This window comes from Martes martes, assembly GCF_963455335.1.
Source record: "Martes martes genome assembly, chromosome: 5".
NCBI lineage: Eukaryota > Metazoa > Chordata > Mammalia > Carnivora > Mustelidae > Martes > Martes martes.
The window spans coordinates 106,690,637-106,710,730 of record NC_137892.1 but is presented as its reverse complement, the minus strand read 5'-3'; the positions used below and the strand labels follow the sequence as shown (position 1 = coordinate 106,710,730).

Here is a 20,094-nt window from a genome sequence, read left to right as displayed (position 1 = left end):
TTAACCAGTTGACAAGTCAGTGAACATTTAGTTCCCTGAACGGTTAGTGTCCCAGGTGTCATGGATTTCTTGGTTGTCAAGAAGCAGCAAAGATTGTACCAGAAAAATTTCCAAATTTCAAAAAGAACCTCTTTGAAGTCTCTTGATGAAAAAGAAATCCCTTTTTTTCAGTAATAAAACAAATACTAAGTGGTTGAGTGGATAAAGGGCCAGACAAAATAAGGACTCTATTGGTATAACTAAAGATCTGTCTTCCAACTACTGGGTCCTAATTCCCTAACCCTTTCTTTCCATAGCCAAAGTCAGAAAAGACACAAATGCCTCTGAAATTCACCCATTTTAGAACCTCACGATCGCCACATCTTCATAATTAAACATCTGACCATAAACAAATGTGGACCATCCTGTGTTCTTACTTTTCTCTTATATATATTAAAATAGTGTTGTGATTTGTCCTGTACTTTCAAATGTCACTCCATAAATTATTGCTACATAATATTTATACTGTAAAGATCTAATATTAAAATAGGATTAATTAGTAAGGCAGCTTTAAACTACTGCCTCGTTTGTATGTTGAATCATGATGGCTTTAAAGAGCTATCAATCTACAAAAGTGGCTTTCATATATTCTTTTTATTTTGATTGAGTAAATTCCATTCAGAACCCCTTCTATTCAACAAAGATACCTGTGGACCAGTGATTCACAGACTAAAATTTAGAATTTAGAGTTCTGAAAACTCCCAGAACCCACAAAGAACACCCAACCAATGAAATCAGAAATCTCTCTAGATGAAACCCAAGAATCAGAATTTTTAAAGCTCCCCAGGTGATTTAAATGTACAGCTAAGATTGAGAACTACTCTTGTAGACTCAAAATGTGAGAGATGAAGAATCTTTGCTTTTCTTTCTCTGATGTATAGATTTAAGGTTAAGGTTCATCACCAGACCATAGGAGATCTGGTTAACCTAGAAATTTCTAGGGGAAAGGGCAAAAAGTTGCTGCTGCCTTTTTCCATATGGATCTCTTCACATCAGTGTGGATGGCAATCGTGTATTAAAAAATGAAGATGGAACCAGTAAGATGTCAGAAGTTTGGAAGAAAGGATCTCCTTTTGATAAGGTATGCTTCCTATGACAAGACAGACCTTTATCATTAATAAAAATTTCCTCAGATTCTGCCAGCCGAATGACTGCCTTAATTTAGATTTTTCCCAGATTCTAGGACTCATTGCTATGGATGCTGGTAGGTCTAAAGTTGTCACTAATGGGTCCCCTTGGTATAACAGCATGAATATCACCCAGCAGAATTCCTAGCCCGTAATCGGTCCTCAATAAAAGCCAGTTCCCCTTTTCTCCTTCCATTAATATTTATAACAACTTAAAAATAAACTTTAGCACAGTACCTGGTTTATCTTTCTAAGAGCAGCTTCTGCCTCTGGTCGGGTAATGTAAGAAACATACCACTCTTCATTTAATGAATTCTGAAAATGTAAATTTTTAAAAACTGAATAAATTTTGCAGTTACATATGTAAGTGAAAAGAAAAGCCTCCAAGTAATCATTTTCATAAATCACCAACTCAATTCCATGAGCAATGAAACATTTGTTTTCTTAATTTGAATATGGAATCACTTATGTGGGGCTAAATCGAAGATACTTTGCATGAACTGCTCTTTATCATGACTTTGTTTGCAAAGGTAGTTGAGAATAAGCATTCCATATATAATGGAAGCTTTAATCAGGAAAGATAGACGTAATAATTTCCTCAGTTTAGTATAATATACTTAATGAAAAATCTGGGTTAATGAGCAGTTAAGTGACTTATTCAAGGTCATAAGCTAGAAAACAAAAGAAAAATAGGTGGTTTTTTTTTTTCTCGTTGTTAAATGCAAAACACACATGTGCTATTGGAAGAGTCTGAAAAACACTAAGAAAGAAGAACATATTTTTCACCTGGATCCTTCCCTTTAATTCACTAAAAAAAATTAAGGGTAATTTAAAATAATAATAAACTACAAAGGAGTATCAAATGGGAGGTTCTGGTTATTTGCTAGGAAAAAATAAAAAATAAAAACATATGCTTAATTACCTCTTCTTCGCCAGGAGCCAGTGATCGAGGTTTGTTTGGAACTGGCAAAGAGAAGTTTCTTCCTTCAGCTCTAGGAGGTGGTCTGTTGCTAAGGCCTTCAAAAGTATAGCATTTTGAAAGTTAACTTGCTATAAGCTATTTTTCATTTGTATTATCACACATTTCCCCCCTTAAATGTCCTTGCAATTGTTCCCAGCAATTAACATTTCTAGAAGCCATAGCTTCAAAATTAATGTTCGCCTTCTCAAAACTACAAGGGTTGTTGACTGTTCAGGCATCATTCTATAGCCATGTCAGTGAAAGTTTGAGGACAATTCCACAAATTTGACTGATTTCTTAAATGTGTACGGCACATAATATAAAATAACTAGTCCATTAATGAAAAAGTCGCAGTCGTTTAAATGTGATTCTCAAAAAGAATATTCAAGAGACCGATTTTTCATAGGCTCCAGCACAACCAAAATGGATTCCCAACCACTGATATGGTGACAATGCAGTAATAAAGAGAATTAGGTCCTCATTTGTTTACATAAGAAGAAATGTAAGTTATCCAAGACAAGGTGAAATTACCTTGAGAATATTGTCAGCTTCTAGAACCAGGGTTTGTGACCTACTGTTCCTGATGGAATTTTCTAAAGGGGTGGACGTGTTCAACTCTCACAGAAGATCCTCCCAACAACCTAATCCGTCAGGAAGTCTGTTGAGTTACCTATAAATTACCCAGTGTCTGTGCCTCACCTTCCCTAATGTCTTATTGTCTTGTTTATGGTTCCCTGAAACTTTCTGAGTCAGAATATGTTTCCCAATCTCAGCAAAGGATTGATTGTGTTGATGTGTAATCACCAAGGCTGTTTTCTATATGCCAGAACGGCTGTTAAGAACTGAAAAATTCTGTGAGCTGAACGGTCTCTGAATTATTCATGTGTCATTCATTCATTGTTCAACACATATTTATTCAGCACTACTCTGCCCAGGCCTTAAGTGAGGCACCCCTGTACCCTACCTTTAATCCTCACAGCAACACCGCAAGATGTGTATTATCTTCTTTGGAGAATGAGGGAACAGAGGCTCCTAGAGCCTGAACAAATCATGTGCTCTTAGTGGCGGGGTCAGGACTTGAACCTGTGATTCCCAAACATTATTCTGCATAAGAATCCCTGGGGGAAGGGAGTTTGAATCACCCAATCTGCATTTAACAAGCACTCCAGGTGGTTTCCAATGCTGGGTTGTTCCTACCTCAACAATATGCCTCAAGTGGCCAACTGCCGACCCAGGCCACGGAGCCAGGAGAATTACCTGGGAAGGACTGAGGTCTCCTGGGCCAAGCTAGCTGGGTTCTTCACCATGGTGCTCCCTGGTGATAAGCAGATCGGACTGCCCTGGCCTGCTGAGATGCCTTCTTTAGGCTCCTAAGACCTAAACAGATTTTCCCTATCCCTACCTTTGCAGTCCAACATGGCAGGTACTTTATACTGTTTATTGAATGAAAGAAACCTAACTACATAGTTAGGTTAGTCAACAGCATCACATGCTAGAAATGCAGACTCTCACATCCCACCCCAGACCCACTGAATTAGAATTTTAACACATTCTGTATTCATAATAAAGTTTGAGAACTCTCTCAGCAAATACTTGTCATGACACCCAGAAAAGGAATTAAAAATGCAGGTCCTCATCCAGACTTACTGAATCAGAATCCTGGGGGTTTGGGTTCTCCTAATTTGTATTTTAAACATGTTCCTCAACTCACAACTCAAGGATAGATTCATTATAGAAACCTAGCACTACAGAGAACGCCAGGCACTATCCTGAGCTCCAAATACAAATAGCAGGGAGGAAGAGCTCTCCGTGCGGAGATTAAGGCCAAGGCCACCTTTCTGAGACCGTGTGTGTGTGTGTGTGTGTGTGTGTGTGTGTGTTTTATGTAGTAGCATCCTAGCATTCCAACAGCCCTGGCACATGGCAGAAACTGCATTAAATAATTGAATGAGAAAACATATCTTTTGGCTTTTAGGAAATAACCAGACCTTTGCCAAAAGGCTTTGGGATGGTTAGGAATCCAGTCATCGAGGCATATTGCCTGGAGTGGTGATTAGAGCCCAGAGTACAAACCTTGAGAGAAGTATGGTGGCAGGGAGGCACTCTGCGGGAAACCACTGTTACTGCGGAGACAGAAAAAGAACAGATTTACGCTGGGTTGGGCTGAAGCGGCTGATGGGGAAGCTGGGTTAGGGAAACCCAGTGAAAATGCTGCTTCATTTGTGACTACTACCACCCCTCCCTGAAGCCTTGGCAGCTGAGCAAAGAGGAGGGGCTGATAGGACCCATCCCACTCCTGCCCAAGGTCAGTGGGATGCTAGTCAGTGGGATGCTAGTCAGCCCCAATGCTAATAGACTCTGATAGCCGAAACAATAAAAATCTATAAGAGGCACTGGAAGGTTATTTTTAAGAGTTGGCTGCAATTTAAGGCCTTTTTGTTTGGGGAATGGCAGACGTCCTCTGGGGAGAGGACATTTCTTTTGGTTAGGAGCACATGTGAATGGGCATGTCGTTTGGGAACAGGGTATCCTGGGGCCTTATGGTCCACAGAGGGGTAGGTGGCTGGATGAAAAACCCAGAGAGGGCCAGGTGGCCCGGACAGACAGAAACAGTATCTTCAGGGATGCGGGTGGGAAGAGGCATTGCCTGCTCCGTGCTGAGCAACCATTCCCCTACCCACTCGCCCAACTGATATGGGAAACAGAGGCAGAAGAAAAATTATTGAATTTCCTTACAGGCAGAATGACATTCCTCTAGGGATGCAACTACCCCCACCATAAGGCTTTGTTAAGGGCAAAGGGCAATCCTAGCCTGACTTACCCCTACCCCCAACCAGGATCCTGTAAATCTACTTTAACAATTCCTTTGGAAACTTCATCTCTAAACCCTCCAAGATACGTGTTGATAATCATTCCCAAGCATATGGCCCACTGATATACATCTAAAGGGTCTTACAACAAAGGTTTTATTACCGGTAATAAATAATGTTTTTCCCAACAATGGCTAGCCCCTCAAGGTCCTGGAAACCTTGCTTCCAAAATTTCTTAGAGACTTACCATCCCTAACCCCCTCCCAACTTACAAGTATAGAATGGCCCACTCCTCACAGCCCTGGGGCAGCAGCTCTTTCTGCCCACAGGTCATGTCTCCATGCTTTAATAAACCACCATTCTGTACCAAAGATGTCTCAAGAATTCTTTCTTGGTCATCAGCTCCGGACCTCACCCCACCAAACCTCACATTCTAAAATTTCGTCACAACCCTGTCAGTCTGCTCTGCTCCGCAATGGCGCAGAGTGGTCTTCAGCACCGAGGAAGGACAGGGTTGGGGCCCAGGGAGGGATGGAGTAGAATGAGAAAATGGCAGAAGAAAAACAGCGAGAAGAGTGAGAAGAAACAGCAGATAATCAAAGCTAGAGGCACACAGGGACAATGAAAAAAATTCGAGACTCCTAGATATCTAGCAGGAGAAGCAAGGTCGTGCTGGTGGTTTTCTCCCATACCCAAGGTGGGGGCTGGGCATCTCCCTTTGCATAGTAGAGAATGAACATAAAGGCCTGGGGGCTCTGAGGACATGAGGGGCAGCTCCCAGGCTTATTTAGGAAGAAATGTGTGGGCCTTGAGAAATGCTGTTGCTGTTGAGAAAGCCGGCCTACTAGGGACAGAGCCTATGCAGTGTATTTGCAGCATCCGCTAGGTCCTCCCATCCTCGATCTGTATGAACTCCAAGTACTTAAATTAATTGGGTTTCTTGAGTGTAATTCACAAAGTGAAGGCATTCCCCATTACTGCTCCAGGATCCATTCTGTCTGGGGTACCATGGGGCAGTCAATTCTGTACCCCTCCAACCGCAAGCACAGGGACTCTAAGAGCAGCAGCAGATTAACATGTGTTGTTGTTTATGCCCAGCCTGATTTTGTTTCTGAAGACCCAAAATGTTCTGACCTGGCTACCACTGGCTCATTTCTTTCTTCCCCAAACCACCCAACATGAGTTCTTATCAATGGACCTGGGTGTGATGTTAAGTTAGCCCTGAACGACAACGTTACCACAGACCTTTCAGAGAAAGCTCCAGGCATATGAGGTGATGGGAGGGCGTGCTTGGGCGATGGCTTGGTGGATCTGGAAGGGAAAGTATTGGAGCTCATGGAAGGCATTATGGGCTGAGGTAAAGGTCTTTGATGCACTGTGGGGGGAAAGGAAAAATAAAAGATTGTCAGGATCCAAGTGTCACAGGAACCTTCCAGAACTGCTCCCCCGTAAGTTAAAAACAGCTGGTCAAATGATCAAATGTAATTATGAAGTGGTAGGCTGGAACTCCACCCTCAGGGTTTTTCTAGATGGTTTGCCACCTTAGCGTGGCCATTCCATATCATTCTCTATAATACACATTTATCTTATCTTTTTATTTTTGAAATGCTTTCTTGGCAGAAAATTGTCAGTTGGAAACCATATGAATTTCAGAAATGATTCACAAGTTTTGTTTTACGTAAGCCAAATTTTATGCTGTCTCATTTATCTACAGTTAGTGATCCTTTCCTGTATTAGAAGGCATAAATACTAGAAATTTTTCTACCAAACCACGTATGCAATTTTTAATTTTGCTGTACTATTATTTGCACCGTTACTTATGAACATAACAGTTCTCTTTGGTAACCCAGATAAATAATGCAGTATATGAACTGATATATTTCTACTTAATACTGATTTAACAACTATAATTGATTCTTTTTTTTTTTAAGATTTTATTTATTTATTTGAGATAGAGGGAGAGCAAGAGCAGGGGCAGAGGGAGAAGCTCTGGGCTTGATCCCAGGACTCCACGATCATGACCTGAGCAGAAGGCAGATGCTCAACCAGCTAAGCCACCCAGGCACCCCATGGGTTTCTGTACTAAATAATTCCATGTGAATGCCTGAGCAGAAAAATGAAGGCATGATTTATAAGTTGTAAGAAAGCTTTTTCTGAACATACCATCATCTTCATCCTGGTAAGGGAAAGAAAAAAAAAAGTATTAGCCTATCATCAAAACTTAATTCCTAAAAGAATTGCATTTCTTAATCATAGAAACATCTCTCTTTCTTTAATAGTTGTGTGTCTCCATAATAAATACAAATGTGGAGAACAGTAGAGCTTGTTAAGAGGTTCATAATTTCTTAATACAATCTATCATTTAAGGACACTCCAATCTGAGACTCTCAGAGTAGATTCTGAGGTGCCCAAAAGGACCAAAAGACACAATAATAGTGGCAGTATCTACTATGTGCCTCAAAGATTTATACACAATGTCTCATCCCATTCTCCTGCAACCCTTTAAAAATTTAACATCCTCATTATACAAACAGAAACGTGGTGCTCAGGAAGGAGTCCTAACTTGCCAAGGGTTACAGAAATGGATTAGGCCCCTAATTTGTCTGGCCCAAGGCTCAGCTCCTTTCTGCCATGCCCCTTAAAAGCAACTCCACCTTCCTTATGGACCATGTGGTTTACAAGGTGTCTACACTGCTCAGCATTTATCTCCAGGCAACCTGTGAAATAGGCAAGGGGAGGAGCTATTTGCTGTACTCCTTAGGTGAGAAATGATGTTCCAAGAAGCAAAATGATTTTGCCATTGACCAGCAAGCCAAAACCGCCAACTTGGACACGTTTTGATAGGCCAACACACTAGTGAAAAAAGATCACCTTATTCAAAATATTGTTGCAAAGACTGTGTTGGTTATTACAAGTGCCTGGTATATGGGAAGTGCTCAGTGAAAGTCAGTTGTCATTAGTCCTACCATTGAGATAAGAAGAGTCATAGCCAGAATTGTTCATCCCAGTTGGCGAACTGGGAGTCGCAGCAAAGCGCTGCATAGATAAATGCACATGGGCTCACTGAATGCTCACGATGAAATTCCTCTTCAACCCCATAGCAACCATGTTATGTTTCTTTCTACAGCTCTCGGATTCTCATGACATGAGCATCGACCCTTTCAGAAACTGGGAACCTCAAGAATATAATGTTTCCCTCACTTTCCACCTTGTCTCCTCTTTGTCCCTGTGACTCTGCAGCCAAGATGCTATCCTTGCTGTCCCCATAGGGTGAACAGGAATTGTCACCCACCTACCTTTGCTGTGTACATTCCTGAGGCAGGAATGCACCTGGGATTTCTTTTAGGATGACTCTATTCTGTGCCCTCCCCATCATTCAATGACATCATAAACCTCACCTCTAAGAAGTCAACCCCGATCCCTCAAGCCCCATCAATTACTTTCTTGCCTCCACCTCTAGAGCTCATTTCATGATCATTTGCTGTTTACAATGTGGGTGTGGGTCTGCCTGTCTCTCATATCCTAGCACTGTATCTGAACCATCATGTCATCTAGCACAGAGCTACAAGACAGCAGGCACTTGTGGGCTAAGACCTTAAACAGTGGTAGGGGTGTGATCACCTTCAGAGGGCTTATAGTGTAAAGGAAATCAGATAGACCTGAATTCCTATCTGGCTAATCACTAGCTGTGCAACTTGAGATGAGTCTCTTACCCCTTGTGAGCTTTGATTTCCTCTTATTAAAAGAAAAACAATGACTCTTCATAGGGTCATTAAGTGCAAAACGTGTAAAGCTGGGGTGACCAACTACCCCAGTCCCAGTTTGCCTGAAACCGATGGGGATTCTGGGACATAAGATTTTCATTGCTAAAAACTGACTTAAAACTTTCATTGCTGCTCCCCAGGCAAACAGCTCATCATCCAAAAGCCACGAGCTCACCGACATGCACCCAGTAGGCATTCAATAACTGCTATTCCCCCTCTTAGTCGGGTCATGAAGTTATTAAAAGGGAAAACAGAGGCCTTGTAAACTTTGTTGCAAGGCCTAGACTCTTGGGCATCCTTCCCTCCTTTTATCCTTCCCTCCAACTCTGGTTACTTTACCCTGTGAATTACCACCTGGCGATGGGGCTGGGACTCACCCAGCCACCCTGGGAGCTCTCAGAGGGACCAGAGCTAAGCAACGCCTCACTGTGGACAGGAGAAAAGATGGAGGCCCCAACAGTCTCCAGTATTTAGAAGCCTACTGTGTGCCCTCCTTGGTCCATATGCTGGTCTTCAGTGCAGTCTGAGAAAGGCATGGCCCCAAGCTCTGCAGAGCCTGCACTGAATTTCCCTGTGCCAAGCATTTACCAGATGGCATTTTGTACTTACGTTCTCTCTTCTGTCTTGTCCCCATCCATGCCTGAAATGAATTAGGGCAAAGAAAAAGACTTGAATATGAAGAGGTCCAACGAGCCAGCCTCAGAATGCAGAGAGTTTCACTTACTCTAATAATGAGAAATCAAACCCACTGAGCTGTGTCAAAATGGGGGAGGAAAAAAAAAAAAAAGAAACACCCCAGCAGAAAAGCCAGGGAGCAGGAGTGGAGGAAATGTTTGGTGACTCAGTGTTCTGTCACCATTGAGAGCTGAGCTAGGCAAGCCCTTATTCTTTTAGCTACTGCAGCAAATAATTACATATATATATAAAAGGTTTAGTCAGCAAACTAACTCTTTAGTAGCTATTAAATTTCACTGAGTAGATGTTTCTCCAAGCAAATGAAAACATTTTAGGTAATATTCTCCTTTGCTGATGTCTTAAAACAGCCATCTTGGGGCTCACCCTTCGGGTGAAGGGAAAGCAGCTGGAAAATGCTACTGCTCTGGGACTTTTCCCAGCTGCACAAGCTAGTCAGACAGATTTGGTGACAGCTGCCTTTGAGCTCTGGCGGGCAGCTGTGTGTCTGGGCCCACGTCAGGTTCACCTTGGACAGGGGGATATCAGATGCTTCACCTGCCATCCTCCCACTGTGTGTTTATTTAAGATATTGATATTTTGTTCATTATGTATTTTTTACATTCATTTTGGTTTTTAAGAAGATTCCATTTAAAAAATCCATTCAAATATTAACTTGATTACTGAGGGTTTTTTTCCGGTGCCTTCTAGCCGTGGCCCTCATTTAATCCAAAAGCCAGAGCTATGAAGCCTGATTACGCTGACGAGAAAAAACAGGAGCCTTAGTTATGTTCTTAGTGAATAAGGAGTACAGTGGAGCCTGCCCCCCAATACATTTATGCTTTTGGTACATAGAACCCAAAAGACTTCACAGTAAATATAAAAAATTAGAGCAGACTTCAGTATTCTGCCATTACAAAATGTGACTGAACATTGAGGAAGATGTTTACAGTGACCTAAAAACTTCTCCCAATTATGTCCTCTCTGCTACATGTCTCGAAAAATGACGTGCCAGTTACTATTCCTATGTACTGAGATGAAAGGAAAAACACGAGCATGGGTTCGACGGGCTGAGGAGATGTTCTCCACAGACAGCAGCCATTCCCATCCTCCTGAGGAAGCATCTCTCCACTCCTTTCTTTGCTAGATCACCGTCCCCTTCAAAGGGACCCAGGACTTGACATCCAACCCGAGAAGCCAGAATTCCTCAAGCCCCAGGGGCGAAACCACCCACGGCTCCCCAGGAGCACCCACGATTTTCGGTTCCTTGTAGGCTACTGCTGGACGGGGTGTTGGCGTGATCGCTCTAAATGACAAACTCAGGCAACAGAAGACAGTTACCTGGGCACAGGTGGCTTCTTTCCTGGCAGGGGGCTACCCCTGTCATGCCTTTCGGTGGCTGGCGGTAAAAGAGGCTTCTGCATCTTGGGTAAATGCTCCCCGAGAGGCCTGCAGAGTTGAGACAAAGGAGGGGTGAGAAACGTAACTGTGTCTCCAGGGCATGTACCACATTCCCTCACACAAAGGCAATAGGGCATCTTACCTTCCGGCGGGGGCCGAGGTCTGTAAGACAGGAGGGAAGAGATGTGAGTGTCCTCAGCTCTTTTCAAAGAATAAAGACAAGACCCACAATAAAACAAAAATAAAAACAATCAAAACAAACCAGGGAAGCACTTACCTTGTCAGGAAATGGCGGCTTCTTCCCTGTAAAGGACAAACAGCAGGCAGGCCTTGAATACTTGATGGGCTAAGCAGGAGGTATTAAAGCCTAGTTTGATGAGCCCTTGAGTCCCAGGCCTAAGGGGGCTGACAGGGTGTGAGCGCTGGAGAATCACAGACTTCAGACCTGGGAGAGGCCCGCATAGAGCCCCTAATTTTACAGGTTCAGAGAAATTAAGTGACTAGCCCAAGGCCACACAGCATTTTGTACATATAAACCATGTTCTGGATTCTGGGCTTCTTTTCAACCTTTGATTTTATGCAAGTGATGATAAGAAGGATGAATGTCTCTTTGGGATTTTGAGCCTCTTTCATCGACTAAGAAGTTCTTTGTATAACCTAAGTTTCTTTCTGTATCTGAAATAAACCCATTTGCCCTGCAGGGGTTAATTTTACCCCAGTCCCGTGGTACATTGGACATTACATAAAGTATTACACTTACTTTCCGGAAAAACTTAATTTGGGGAAGAGCATTTTGGGAGATCCTCCTGGTGGGGTGCAAGCCATTTTGTCTTAATTTTGGTTGGGTTTGGTTTCTTTCATGCTTTTACTTTTTTCTTGGAACAGACGACACGCAGGCTCCCTAAAGAAATGCTAGGTGTACCTGAGAACTCTGCATTGCCAAATTGGTCAAAGCCATTTTTTTTTAAAGATATTTATTTATTTGACAGAGAGAGATCACAAGTAGACAGAGAAGGCAGTCAGGAGGATGGGGGAGAAGCAGGCTCCCTGCGGAGCAGAGAGCCCGATGCGGGGCTCGATCCCAGGACCCCAAGATCACGACCTGAGCCGAAGGCAGGGGCCCAACCCCCTGAGCCACCCAGGGGCCCCAAAGCAATTTATTTTTTATTCTGTCCAAAGTCCCTTCAAGCAGATATGCTCTATGTTTTCAGTACAATAAAAAGTACCACTTAACTGCATTTAACCAGCTCTTCGAGCAAATTCTCTATGTCTTGAGCAAGTCATTTAAGGTCTTTGAGTCTCAATTTGCTTACCTGTAAAATGAGGATTATAGCTTTAAAATGCATAGTTCTGCTGTAAGGATTTGGTGACAATTTATATGCAGGGTCAGGCACACGATCCATGGGTGCTGACAACTGCTAGATACTTCCTCTTTCCCTCCGTCTCTCCCATACTTCTGTGTGGTTAATACCCCAAGGTGAATAATGGGATTTTCACAGCAGGATGTACAGCCCAGGCTCCTGGCAGGTCCTAAGAATCTGGTCCTACTGTGAAGAGCTCACTGCCCAGTGGGAGACAGTTTTGTTGGTCTAAGAAATATTTATTATTCATAACACTCTGGCTTAGGATGGAAACCCTACTTTACAGGGTTACATAGAAAATTTAGATTTATATTCTTAGGTTTAAGTCGATTTTCTTTTTTCTTTCTTTTTTTTTTTTAAATCTTCTGATGTATGCATATTCTCTGGGCACAGTCTCTGTTGGGAGTCTCTGTTAAGAGCCACTCTCAAAACATCATGGACAAGGAAGCAATCAAGAGTATGTATTGTCAAGAAAGGGTCTCTTTAAAAACAGTTCTTTGGGGAGCCTGGATGTCTCAGGTCATGATCCCGGGGTCCTAGGATGGAACCCCACATCGCATCATTGGGCTCCCTCCTCAGTGGGGAACCTGCTTCTCCCTCTGCCCCTCCCCCTGATCGTTCTCCCTCTCTCACCCTCTCTCTCTCTCTGTGTCAATAAATAAACAAAATCTTAAAAAAAAACCATTTTTTATAAAAAAGAATCTTTTAAGAGGAAACTTTTGTTCAAGAGGTGACTGAAGGATTTGATGTCTGCTTCTGATAGTAAGCAGGTCTGGGATCTGAACTTGAATCTCCCTGTCTTCTTTGTCACATAATTTGAACAGCCCTCTACAGCAGACCATTCTGAATTCAGACAGCCGACAGAGCTTTGCCTGAGTCATCAGAGCTGTGGTCCAGTTGGGGAAACCGCAGCAAGCAACAGAACTGAGGTTCATTTGCACACAGAGAGGAACCTGAGGCCACCCGAGACTACTGCCTAGCTCAGAGTGCCGGTCAGGAAGGCTGGGTGTGGCCGGAATTCGGGACCCTTCTCCTACAAGTCTCCTAGGCCCCTCACCAGAACTCCCTACCCCAGAGCAAGGAAGATCCAGGGTCTCCAACTATAACATGATGTCACTGGAAAAAGAGCACCCACTTTGAAGTCAGAAAGCCCTGGGTTCAAACCCAACAGTGAGTTATGTAAATGTGGGAGAGTTCTTCAGCTTCTGTCAACTTCAGTTTCATTGTCTGCAAAACGGGAGGAATAATTTACTCCCTTCATTGGATCGTTGTGAGGATAATGTAGGTAAATTATTTTTGGTATATAAAGTACTGACCCCTGGAGGGGTGCTCAATAAACGGTTGCTAAGTTTTAGAATTGAATTGGAAATAGCTCTATAGACAAGTGGCCACACTCCAAGAACACTCGGGGCTGATTCTGGGGGGGAAGGGACTTTAGGATACCCACAGTTTGATCAACTGCACATGACAACAATAAACAACCCTGACATTTGAATATTACCTTGGAGTTTTATCACGTGTCTTCTCCCTACAGAACAGCCGCCTTACAAATAAGGAGACGACTCTGAACACACATGGTCCCTGCGGTCAGTAAGCCGCTCAGTAGCAGCCGAGGCAGCTGACAACAGCTCTCCCAGGCCTCCTGTCTCCGCCCAGGCCCTCCCTCTCCCCTGCGAGGCTTCCTGCTCCAGCCTCCCAGAGGACGATGAGATGTGGGTACACCCGGCCCCCATGAAGAAGCAGCCCCAGCACAGGACTGACAGCAGGAGTTCTGAAGTCAGTTTGATCTCAGGTTGAGTCTCTACCCCATCACTGGGTAGCTGAGTCATCTGGGAAAGTTATCTCTTTAGGCCTCAGTTGCCTCGTCTCTGAAATGAGGATGATGCCAGTAGGCCTACATCCCAGTACCCTTATGATCGTGGTGGTACATGTGAAATTCATGCCATAAGCACTCTATAAATATTGGCCGTTGTCACTACGCATCAAATAGAGAGATACCAACCTAGTGTGAAGGGCTCTCTGTCAAATGGGGCTAATGAACGATCGAGGGGAGGTTTCGTGCTTCTGTCTATGGAAGGAGCAGGAACTGGAAGGGAAAAAGACTGAAGTCAATTTCAAGAATAAAGCATTGGCTGGGGCGGCGGGAACAGGTTCGCTGGTGGGCAAGGGAGGGCAGCCCCCATACTTACGCTTTGCTGTCTTATGGTTTCTACCTCGGCTAGGTTCTTCGTGATTTGGTTGGGGTGGAGGGAGTGGCTGTTTAAAAAAGATCCACGTTAGGCAGCATCTCATTAGGATACATCCACGAGTCCTATGGCTTCAATGCCCCAAATCTGTCTGACCTGTTCACTTTCCTGTCATTTCTCTCCTGGACAATAACCTCTTACTTGAGTTCCCCCATCCCACACCCTTCCATCCAGGGTATTATCTGCATGGCAGGGAAATGAGCATGTCAGTCCCCTGCCAAGCCCTTGAGTGGCCCCTGTCACATTAGGAACACAGTAAAAACTCACTATGTGTCCACCATTCCAACTTCTTAGACTCCTCTCTCCAGTGCCTACTGGGCTCCCACTCCAAATGTCTTCTTACAGTTCCTGCAAGATCTCAAGCTCATGCCCTCCTTCTCATCTCAGTGATTGTGTTTCCCTCTATCTAGAATGTTCCTTCCCCAGCTCCTGCCACAACTGGCCCATTCTGTCCAGCTCAATGTCATCTTCCCACCCATTATTGTGTTACTGGGTCTTCTGTCTCCCTAACCACACATAACTGCTCAAATTGTCTTTTGCATACTTCTACTTACTTGTTTAGTATCTTCCTCCCCTTAACCAAAATTGAAGTGTTACAAAAATAGGGACCTTATTTGTCTTGTCCGTGCTCTAGTCCCAGCAGCTAGAACACTGCCTGGCACACAGTAGTGGCTAATAGCTATCTGTTGATGGAATGAGTGAATTCTGCATCCCAGTAATGGAGGTGGAGGCCTTCAGTTTTCAAAGCAAAATGCTTTGTAGATCAGTTCAGCTCCCTGAGCCCCTTTGCAAGAAAACTGCACAAGCAGGAGAAAGCCATATATGCTTAGATGAAAGGTCCTAACTGTGGTGTGGTCTGCATTTTGAGATTTGGGGGAAACAACGTTCTCTCCGTCCTTCCAGCCCTGACATTTTGGCAACTGCCACCGCTATTAAAGTGCTCGGATCCCTTACGAAGAAAACACATTTCCAGCTATTAACATATTAGCCTGAATTTCTCGGGGTCTCTCTGGGTACTTAACTGGACTCACAGGACCTGAGGCTGTAAGCTTGAAGAAAGAGGAGAGGCGGTTTGCTGTCTGTCTCTGTCCCCCTGGGTTCCCTGCATTGTAAGCCTCCGGGGCTCAAGCCACCGGCTCGAGGAATTTCCGCTTCTGGTCGGCAGGTGGCGCACGTCTTGCAGGCGAGAGAAGGTGCTAGGGACCCACGCGACAGAGATGGGGGCGACTTACTGACCTTGGTCCCTTGAGTTTATTTCACAGTTTTTATTAATTTCAAAGCTGGGAAATAATAGCAATACTTCATTATTGAAGTAGTTTACATTGCTTTGGGTAAAAAGAAAATGCCGGTGATATGCACTACGACCTAAGTAAAAATCACTAGTATGTCACCCCCAAGCCCCACCCCCACCACTGCAAGTGCCTGGGTTTGCATGTTCCCTGCCTATATATAATCTTTTCTTACTAGTCAGCATTGGATAAAGATACATAGAGTCTTCTCTCCGGCAAAGGAGGGATCAAAGTGGACATAGCACCAAGGAAGAAAGCGAGGAGGCCTACCGGGTGACTCCGGCCTGCGGGCGGAAGAGGCAGCCCAGCCATTGGTCTCTGCGGGGGCACGGGTGGCTGCTGCGGGGCTTTGCTGGAGGGGGGCCGGTCTGCGGAAGGGGCAAGAGCAGTAGGTTAGTGAAATGAAAGCAGAAATGCCACACCAAGGCGGGGTGTGCTGTCCAGGACCCGCAGACCCCCCGCCGGGCTCTAAGTACCAGTGTGCTAGGGGGAGGGGGCATCCCATCCCACAGACCCTCACCAGTGCCAAGGCCAGCCTGGGTCTCACAGACTCTCTCTCTCTCTCTCTATCTCTCTCTCTCTGTCTCACACACACACACGCACACGGGCCTGGGTTAACTAGGCCTTCATGGCTCAGGTCCTGGGTCCCCTTCTTTCCCCTCACAAATGCTCTGGGCTGACCTCTCCCTCCCACTTCCTCTTTTTGTTGTCTCTTCCCTTAAGGGGAAGGGCTGGTTACTGAATCACAGATTTTTTTTAATTTTTTTTTTTTTTTTTGGTAAGACTTTATTTTTAAGTAATCTGTACACCCACCCCGGGGCTCAAATTTATAACCCCGGGATCAAGAGTCACAGGCTCTGCTAACTGAGCCAGCCAGGAGGCTCGGATTCACAGATCTTAACTGGTTTCTTGGACTTGCTTTGGGCAGGGACTAACAGTATTCTGATCCCACTGAAGGATCCCCAGGCCAAGCTGATAAGCTAGCAATGTCCCATCCCTGTGACAGGGAGAAAAGCAGGCCAGGACTGTCACTGAGGACCTCCTTACATTCTGTGCCCCAGGTGCCTCTGTTGTCTCACCCTAGTCCCAGCCTTGGAGAAGGATTGCTCTTCCACAGAGAGTGGGCTCAGAACTTGGGCAAGCCTGGTCTAATCCGATGCTACTCTACCCACACAGGCCAGTTTTCCGCTTGCCTGACATGCTGTGCTCCTTCGAGCCTCAGAGCCTTTGCATGGCCATTTGTACTGTGGAAAATATCCACCCTCACTTCCCATATCCCCACCCCCACTCCATAGCCAACTCCCAGCCATCTGTGAAGTTGAAACTTAAATCTCATGTCTTAAGGGAAGCAAGGCCAGATCGGGCGTATGTCCCAGCCTTATCACCCACACTTGTCTTCTATAGATCATGGTTTAATTAAGTCATTTGTGTTGACTGCATCTGATGTTACCTCACCCACTAGACTGTGAAATCTTTGGGGTGAGGACTGTCTCCACTCTGTGTCTCCATAAATGGCACATACGAGGCACTCAGTGACTTAACTATCCATGTCTTCTCTGGGTATCCAGAGAATGTGTATGAAACAGGCTTGATCCGTCTTCCCTGTGTCATACAGTGTGCTTAAAAACACAGAACGAAATGCTGACACAGTGTTTGTGAAAGAGCTTTCACATGGCAAAAGAGTCGTACAGCAGAACGGAAGAGGGGTATCCATTGGTTCAGAGTGTAGATCATCAACTTTCTAGCTGACTCTGTGACACTGTGCTGGGCAAGTGTGCAGAGGCTCCCTTTCTGCCATCACCAGTCCTAGCCTGTAAGACCCACGAGGCAAGGCCTATGTCTTCCTTCCTGATAGTTTCACATTTCGCCATTTAGGATGCTGCCTGGCTCGCAAGAGGAGACCAGTCATCATTGCTAAATGGATAAATGAAGGAGGGAAAAACAGCCTGGTAGGAACAGACTGACAATAAAAAACTTAAATACTGTTTCCATTTTCTCAAGTGATGGTCAAAGTCCCTTCGCACTGTTAACGTTGACCCTAGCTGTCGACGTTTGTGAGTGGAAATGCCACGGAACTACAAGTTGGCCGAAAGACAGGGAGGAATAGGAAGCTACTCTCGAGTCCCTAAGTCCTGCACAAAGTGAGTTATTGCTGGAAAATACCCGGAAATGGCAGCTCAGCATCAGGATCAGCAACCACAGGCCGTGATTTGTTGGCAACGGTTCTCATCCTCCCAGCAAACCTCTGTGGGCTATGTTTTTATTATCCTATTTCACAGATGAGTAAACTGAGGCCCAGAGAGGGGGAGTCACCTGCCCAAAGCCATAGAGCCAGGAGGCAGCTGAGCCGGTGTCCACAGACCCCTTTGCACCGCGTGGGCGCGGGCCTGGCGCGGGTCAGCTCGGTGGGCAGCCAGGGCCTTACCGATGTACGTGGAGTTGGAGTTGGGGAAAGGCTTGGCAGGCAGGATAGAGTTCTGCAGGGCCTCCTCGTCGTTGGAGGGCGGCGGCTCGTAATCCGCGTCGTCTTCCACAGGCGCCTCTTCCTCCTCGTTGGGGGACTCGTAGTCATCGTTGTCATCCTCGTTCTGATCATCCGTGGGGCTCTCATAGTCATCTTCTTCCTGCCAACACAGTGACAGGGACAGACTGGTTTGTGGAGGCCCCGTGGCACCCAGGTGCCTGCCCTTAGCGATTCTCTCTCTGCCAAGCCTCGTGGCAGTCCTGGCGTGGGAAGCGGCAGCAGTCAGACGGTCACTCCCATTTCACAGATGAGGACACTGAGGTCGGGGAGTGCGAGATCCCAGGGCCCGTGAGTTGTGGACTTGGAACTTCCATCAAGGCCTTTAGGCCACGAGGCCAGTGCATTTTCCTCTACACTTTTTAGGCACAAGAGAGAATAGTGGAAGAGATGAGGAGGGCACAGGAACAGAGGGGTGGGAGAGCCAGCTCTGTGTCAAGGAAACATGTTTCTTATTCCAAGCATCGCCAAGAGGGAGGCTAAATGCCTGAAGCATTTGCGATCCTGCTAGTTAATTGTTCTCTTCTTGGCGTGCCTGTGCTCAAAACCTTCTCCTCATTATAACCCAGTGAGTATGGAAGGCCATGCTAATGGGGAAACCAGATAACCAAAGCCTGCTCATTAGAAGGCAGATTAAATTGTGTCTGAGAGGGGAGAGTTAAGGCTGTGCAATTCTTTTTGCTGGGAGCGGAGTGCGGAGAAACAGCAGCTTATTTTTCATGACGTCTGACACTGAGTTTAAAGCTGCTTTTTTGGGAAGAGACTCTCTTTCTAAATTTTAAACGTTGTGTTGTGTTTTGTGTGTGCTCCTTTGTAGGTCTCAGGGAAAGCGAGCCCTGGGGACTGAGTGAATGCCTTTGAGGCTGCTCATGAAAGTGGACAGTCATAGTAATGGCTTCCCAAGCAGAGTGACACCATCAGCTGCAGCAGGGGACGAGCGCCTGAGTACTCTCGTGCCGAAGTTCAGTGGGTAATAGGGGAGCCCAGGGCAGTTCTCTAAAGTCAAGGGCAGTATGGAAAGAAGCTGTGGGAGGTTGTATCTTGACAAGGAAAGGTGTGTACCAGTAGCCTAGAAATCCTCACAGCTTGGCTAGGTGACTTAAGAAAGACCACCTAAATTGTTCAGTTGAAAGATTCCTGTGTTCATCTTTGATTTGAGGTATATTTTTTAAAATATCAGAAGGCAAAGTAAGGTTGAGTGTCTTCCTGAACTCTGAGAAAGACTTCATGGGTGACTGAGTGACTCAGTCAGTTAAGGCTCTGCCTTCAGCTCAGGTCATGATCCCAGGGTCCTGGGATCGAGTCCCGCATCAGGCTCTCTGCTCAGTGGGGAGCCAGCTTCTCCCTCTCCCTTTGCCTGCTGCTCTGCCTACTTGTGATCTCTCTCTCTCGCTGTCAAATAAATAAATGAAATCTTTGAAAAAAAAAAAAAAGAAGAATGATAGTCTTATAAAAAAAAAAAAAGACTTCGTCCTGTCTTCTGTGTTCCTATAACTTGAGAGCAGGGGATGGAACCCCTGAATCAGAGGCCTTGGGAACAGTAGTCTCCACCTCTCTCCCTAGTGGCCCCAGTGACTGCCCTTGACTGACAAAGGAATCCCTAGATTGTCTCAGCCTACATACCCAGGCTCTACTGTTCCACTTTCTACCAGCCTTTTACCCTGGAAGCCTTTCTCAATAAGAGACTTTTCCTCTCCACTTCTCAAACAGTGCATTTCCCCAGTGATTTGACTCCTAAATTTGCATGCATGTATTTGTTCTTAGTCATATTCTGCTGTGTGTAAGTGTTATCCATACTATAAAAGGCTCAAAGGGGTGGGGGGCTTTTCTCCATCCCTGCCCACATAGCGCTCTGTGCAGGGCTGGGCATGCACCAGAACCCACGAGTGCTAGAGGCAGTGGC

General features: G+C 45.2%; 1 protein-coding gene across 1 annotated transcript in view; it reads right to left on the bottom strand.

The window, feature by feature from the left end:
- The window catches only part of LCP2 (lymphocyte cytosolic protein 2), a 44,282-nt gene that overhangs the window by 2,929 nt on the left and 21,259 nt on the right, over positions 1-20,094 (bottom strand). Inside the window, exons 7-19 of the mRNA XM_080804864.1 lie at positions 18,096-18,294; positions 15,941-16,038; positions 14,325-14,391; positions 14,138-14,221; positions 11,052-11,077; positions 10,917-10,936; positions 10,715-10,822; positions 9,311-9,341; positions 7,101-7,113; positions 6,183-6,312; positions 4,201-4,250; positions 2,089-2,183; positions 1,404-1,481 (exon numbers count right to left, since the gene is read on the bottom strand). Of these exons, the coding sequence (XP_080660990.1) occupies positions 1,404-1,481; positions 2,089-2,183; positions 4,201-4,250; positions 6,183-6,312; positions 7,101-7,113; positions 9,311-9,341; positions 10,715-10,822; positions 10,917-10,936; positions 11,052-11,077; positions 14,138-14,221; positions 14,325-14,391; positions 15,941-16,038; positions 18,096-18,294 (999 nt within the window). The remainder of the gene's footprint in view (positions 1-1,403; positions 1,482-2,088; positions 2,184-4,200; positions 4,251-6,182; positions 6,313-7,100; positions 7,114-9,310; positions 9,342-10,714; positions 10,823-10,916; positions 10,937-11,051; positions 11,078-14,137; positions 14,222-14,324; positions 14,392-15,940; positions 16,039-18,095; positions 18,295-20,094) is intronic.